Raw genomic sequence first — 6,000 nt, 5'->3', positions numbered from 1 at the left:
AACACAAAACTATTTGACATAAACAGTTGCTTTCAGGAGTTTTATTGACAAATCTCAATACAAAAACCCGATACAAATGAATGTCTATGAATGCTGTAAGTACAAAATGTTTTACTCACCAGGAAATTAATATCTAACTAGTCAGTGACAACTGTGTGGAGTTTGTAGTTTGTTACAGCAACTATGTGAGCTTCTTACAGTATTATATACACTATGTCAAATCAAATCAAATGTTTTTTGTCACATGTGCCAAATACAACAGGTGTAGACCGTACTGTGAAATGTGTACTTACAAGTCCTTAAACAACGATGCAGTTAAGAAAAATTATATTTACTAAATAAACTAAAGTTTAAAAAAGTTACTCAATAAAATAACAAAAATGAGGCTAAATACAGGGGGTACCGGTATCGAGTCAATGTGCAGGGGTGCAGGTTAGTCGAGGTAATTGAGGTAATATGTACAGTACCAGTCAAAAGTTTGGACACACTTACTCATGCCAGGGTTTTTCTTTATTTGTACTATTTTCTACATTGTAGAATAATAATGAAGACAGAAAATAGTAAAGACATCAAAACTATGAAATAACACATATGGAATCATGTAGTAACCAAAAAAGTGTTAAACAAATAAAAATATATTTTATAATTTAGATTTTTCAAAGTAGCCACCCTTTGCCTTGATGGCAGCTTTGCACACGCTTTGCATTCTCTCAACCAGCTTCACGAGGCAGTTACCTGGAATACATTAACAGGTGTGCCTCTTTAAAAGTTAAATAGTGGAATTTATTTCCTTCTTAATGCGCTTGAGCCAATCAGTTGTGTTGTGACAAGGTAGGGTTAGTATACAGGAGATAGTCATATTTGGTAAAATGACACGTCCATATTATGTCAGGAACAGCTCAAATAAGCAAAGAGAAATGACTGTCCATCATTACTTTAAGACATGAAGGTCAGTCAATGCAGAACACTTCAGGAACTTTGAAAGTTTCTTCAAGTGCAGTCGTAAAAACCATCAAGCACTGTGATGAAACTGACTCTCATGAGGACCGCCACAGGAAAGGAAGACCCAGAGTTATCTCTGCTGTAGAAGATAAGTTCATTAGAGTTACCAGCCTCAGAAATTGCAGTCCAAATAAATGCTTCACAGAGTTCAAGTAACAGACACATCTCAACATCAACTGTTCAGAGGAGACTGCATGAATCAGGCCTTCATGGTCAAATTGCTTCAAAGAAACCACTACTAAAGGACACCAATAATAAGAGAGTTGCTTAGGCAAGGAAACACCAAAATTATTGGATGTCTTGATAAAGATGAGCAAAAAGACTGTATAAACTAAATAATAGAAATACTGAGCTGTATTGCTGACAGGTGTATCAAATCGAGCACGCAGCCATGCGATCTCCATAGACAAACATTGGCAGTAGAATGGCCCGTACTGAAGAGCTCAGTGAACATCAACGTGGCACCGTCATAAGATGCCACCTATTAAACAAGTCAGTTCATCAAATTTCTGCCCTGCTAGCGCTTCCCCGGTCAACTGTAAGTGCTGTTATTTTGAAGTGGAAACGTCTAAGAGCAACAGCGGCTCAGCCGCGAAATGTTAGGCCACAAAGCTCACAGAAAGGGACTACCGAGTGCTGAAACACTTAGCGCCTAAAAATGGTCTGTCCTCGGTTGCAACACTCACTACCGAGTCGGAGGCAACATCAGCACAATAACTGTTCATCCATGGCCGAGCAGCCACATACAAGCCTAAGATCACCATGCACAATGTCAAGAATCAGCTGGAGTGGTGTAAAGCTCGCCGCTATTGGGCTCTAGAGCAGTGGAAAGCGTTCTCTGTAGTGATGAATCACACTTCACCATCTGTCAGTCCGATGGACATATCTGGGTTTGGTAGATGCCAAGAGAACGCTACCTGCCCCACTACATAGTGCCAACTGTAAAGTTTGGTGGAGAAGGAATAATGGTGTGGGGCTGTTTTTCATGGTTCGGGCTAGGCCCTTTAGTTCCAGTAAAGGGACGTCTTAACGCTGCAGTATACAATTACATTCTAGATGATTCTGTGCTTCCAACTTTGTGGCAACAGTTTGAGGAAGGCCCTTTCCTGTTTCAGCATGACAATGGCCCCGTGCACAAAGCGAGGTCCGTACAGAAATGGTTTATCGAGATCGGTGTGGAAGAACTTGACTGGCCTGCACAGAGCCCTGACCACAACTCCATCAAACACCTTTGGGATGAATTGGAACGCCGACTGCGAGCCAGGCCTAATCGCCAAACATCAGTGCCCAACCTCGCTAATGCTCTTGTGGCTGAATGAAAGCAATTCCCGCAGAAATGTTCCAACATCTAGTGGAAAGTCTTCCCAGAAGAGTGGAGGCTGTTATAACAGCTAAGGTAGGACCAACTCCATATTAATGCCTATGATTTTGGAATGAGATGTTAGACGAGCAGGTGTCAACATACTTTTGGTCATGTAGTGTATATTGTATGCTCAAATTATATTATTTTAGAAAAATACAATTGCCCTGAGAAATAGATTTTTTTTTAAAGTATCATAAAAAAAAATATTAATATACGTAATATAATTGGAACAAATTATCGGGGGGCCCTAGAATCCAATGATCCCGATACGCAACACAAAGTTAGGATCTTGGGCATTACGTTTCAAAGTTTGCAGTTTCAATATCTTGTTATAGCGCCACCATCTGGCCAATCAGTGTAATTTTGTAAATGCCGGCTGTATACTGCAAGACTCATCATTTGCCTCGTTCAAGTGCTAGTCGGAACTAGGTAACTCGGAAATCTCCGATTTTTTAAACTGGTTGTAGTTATACACGTGACGCATTGAACAAATCAGCAAATTGGACATTTCCGAGATTCCTATTTCCGAATAACATAGGAAGGCGACAATTCACCCACATTTCGTCAAAATCTGGCCAGTGCACTTTCCTCTCTAAAATATCGCGTGTGACTGACATACGAATAAACGAACATACCAACGAATAACGTATGGACGGAAACGGATCCACAGTTCCCTCCCCGATTTCATCGTGGGGGACAGTGAACAACATAACCCTCTCTGTTACTCTTATATTATGGATTACAATACCATATACACAGGCCGCAGGGTCCGCTTAATCTGTTACACAAACTGGGTCAAATCACAAATCCTCGGCGACAATGTTGCAGAAGCTAAAATGATGAATTCACTAATACATCGACACAAGACTGCAACAATGTTTCTTCTGTCAATGTCAAGAACGCTTGCAGAGCGACAAACGTACCAACCCCCATCACTCCTCCTTCCACGGAGCGTGATTGGATTAGAGACGGCCTTTCCCCTCTAACCTCGTGATGTTGGCTGTTTCCTGCTTTTTCTGCTGGACTGCCAAAGCTGCACTGAATATTGCTCGTCGATAGCAGGCACACAGCTCGGATATTATAGGTCGCTTTAATCAAAGCATAAAGCTATCGGACATTTATTTCACATTCAAACAGACAGCAATGCGAAGGAAATCGAGAATGTTACTATGCTTCGCGGTCCTGTGGGTGCTTGGCATAGCATATTATTTCTATTCGGGAACAACGTTAAATCGAAAGGTATGTTAACCCCCGACACTTTTTGCTCTTATTGAAAATGCATCAGGGGTGTATTCATTACGTCAATTCTGCTGCAAAACGTTTCTTAAATGGAACGAAGCGATTTGCGACCTAACCGAATTTGTCCAACATACTTAAGTTTTTCTCTGTTTGATTCCGTTTGGTTCTTAAACGGCAAATCGTTAACGTAATAAATACACCTCATAGCTCGCTTTCAGGAGATTTTAGTCCGTGGAATCCTTTCAAGACAAAAGCAAAAAATACTGTGAAGATGTTTAACAAGTGGCTATTTTGATAGGCAGTTTATATTATGAAATATTATATCGTTCCAAAATCTGTTTCCATCATCAACTAGATTATTTGAATTAGATTGAAAAGAGGGATATAGTTCTTGTATGATTTGAACGTTGCTCTGTCTGGTATTGTATAATTTCGCTATGATTGAATAGCTGGGCGGTTGTAAACACTTTATGAAGAGCTGCGTTTCACGCACACAAAGCTTACTTAGTCGACTATTTAGGAAGACCTCAACAGTGAAGTATATCTGCTACAAATACTTAATTGTTGAAATATATTCCCCCGCTATACTGGCAGGAAATGTATAGGCTACATTGTAACAAAATATGCCAACCTTATGGGTCCGTCTGCCATTGTTAAAATCCCTGTTTTTTTAATGGTCATATCATTTCAATTGAGGAATAGGCTAATGCCTGTAGTATATAGCCTAAGAACTATAGTTCTCTCCCAAGTCTTTCATTCTTATTTCTCCGATACCTTAATATACAGGATTGACGAGGTCAAACACGTCACTTATAGTTGTTGTCCTTTCAGCAAAAATGAGTGTTTTTATCATGTAACCAACCCCAGTGATAACACCAACGCTCTTAACCGCTCCTCTTGTCATTTTGTGATCATTCATTCTGTCCCTTACATTTGACATTAGGCTGATAGGTGGTGCAGCTAGATAAGGACTCATGGGCATTCTGATTTGATTAACAAAGGCCTAATCTCCAGTTATCAGCGAGCAGTTACCTATTTCCCTGGCGAGTACAAGGCAGTGGGACGCCTCAAGGCCAAATCACAGGGTACCTCTCACAAATGACACTGCTGAGCTGAACTCCCACATTGTACTCAAATAGGGGTGATAAAGTTGCCGCTGGTATGCTTTCTGTGGGAAGGGGGCATCTGATGTCTGACTTTTGTTATGGAAGGAGATGAGCCTGCAAAATAATGCACTTTCATTGTTTTTCTATCCATGTGTAAGACAAGCTATATCTACAGTTAGGCCTACAGCTGATCTGAGCTGTCTGTCTGTGATTTGGGTGGATTCTGCTTTGCATTGTTGCAGGAGAACAACAGTAATAGGAGACCACGGTGGTTGAGAGCGCAACAGCATTATGCTTCCTCCTGCTACTCCAGACTGGAACCCTCTGTTTCGGACTGTTTACAGGCTCCTGCTACTGCAGACTGGAACCCTCTGTTTCGGAGTGTTTACAGGCTCCTGCTACTGCAGACTGGAACCCTGTGTTTCAGACTGTTTACAGGCTCATGCTACTCCAGACTGGAACCCTCTGTTTCGGACTGTTTACAGGCTCCTGCTACTCCAGACTGGAACCCTCTGTTTCAGACTGTTTACAGGCTCCTGCTACTGCAGACTGGAACCCTCTGTTTCGGACTGTTTACAGGCTCCTGCTACTGCAGACTGGAACCCTCTGTTTCAGACTGTTTACAGGCTACTGCAGACTGGAACCCTGTGTTTCGGACTGTTTACAGGCTCCTGCTACTGCAGACTGGAACCCTCTGTTTCGGACTGTTTACAGGCTCCTGCTACTGCAGACTGGAACCCTGTGTTTCGGACTGTTTACAGGCTCCTGCTACTCCAGACTGGAACCCTCTGTTTCGGACTGTTTACAGGCTACTGCAGACTGGAACCCTGTGTTTCGGACTGTTTACAGGCTCCTGCTACTGCAGACTGAACCCCTCTGTTTTGGACTGTGTACAGGCTCCTGCTACTGCAGCCATTTTGGGTTTACTACCTTTTGTATTTGGGCATTTTTATTGTTCAGAAATGTGGCGGGTACTCTCTTCGTTCGCTGGACTTTATCCTGCTAACTGTTCCAAATGTCCAAACTGAATTTGGTAAAAGGGCTTTTATGTACTCTGCGCCATCGTCTTGGAACGCTTTACAATATACTTTTAAACTGGAAGAACTTGTCCCGATTGGTATTTTGAAATCACTGATGATCTTGAGACTGATTCCCTGACCTGTCAATGTTTTTAATTTGCTGTTTATGATTTTGTTATACTCTTGTGAATTCTATGGTTTTTACTAGATTACTTGTAGTTTTTCATGTTGTTTGTCTGTAATGTTTGTAATGACTTGGTGCTGCCTATCT

General features: G+C 41.5%; 1 protein-coding gene across 1 annotated transcript in view; it reads left to right on the top strand.

Annotated features, from left to right (window-relative positions):
- The first annotated feature begins 3,306 nt into the window (after positions 1–3,306).
- Positions 3,307–6,000, top strand: part of LOC109900091 (polypeptide N-acetylgalactosaminyltransferase 2) — a 129,460-nt gene continuing 126,766 nt past the window's right edge. Inside the window, exon 1 of the mRNA XM_020495814.2 lies at positions 3,307–3,604. Within this exon, the coding sequence (XP_020351403.1) occupies positions 3,509–3,604 (96 nt within the window). The 5' untranslated portion in view covers positions 3,307–3,508. The remainder of the gene's footprint in view (positions 3,605–6,000) is intronic.

The sequence above is a fragment of the Oncorhynchus kisutch genome, linkage group LG11, assembly GCF_002021735.2.
Source record: "Oncorhynchus kisutch isolate 150728-3 linkage group LG11, Okis_V2, whole genome shotgun sequence".
NCBI classification, from domain to species: domain Eukaryota; kingdom Metazoa; phylum Chordata; class Actinopteri; order Salmoniformes; family Salmonidae; genus Oncorhynchus; species Oncorhynchus kisutch.
This window is presented reverse-complemented; position numbering and strand designations above follow the sequence as displayed.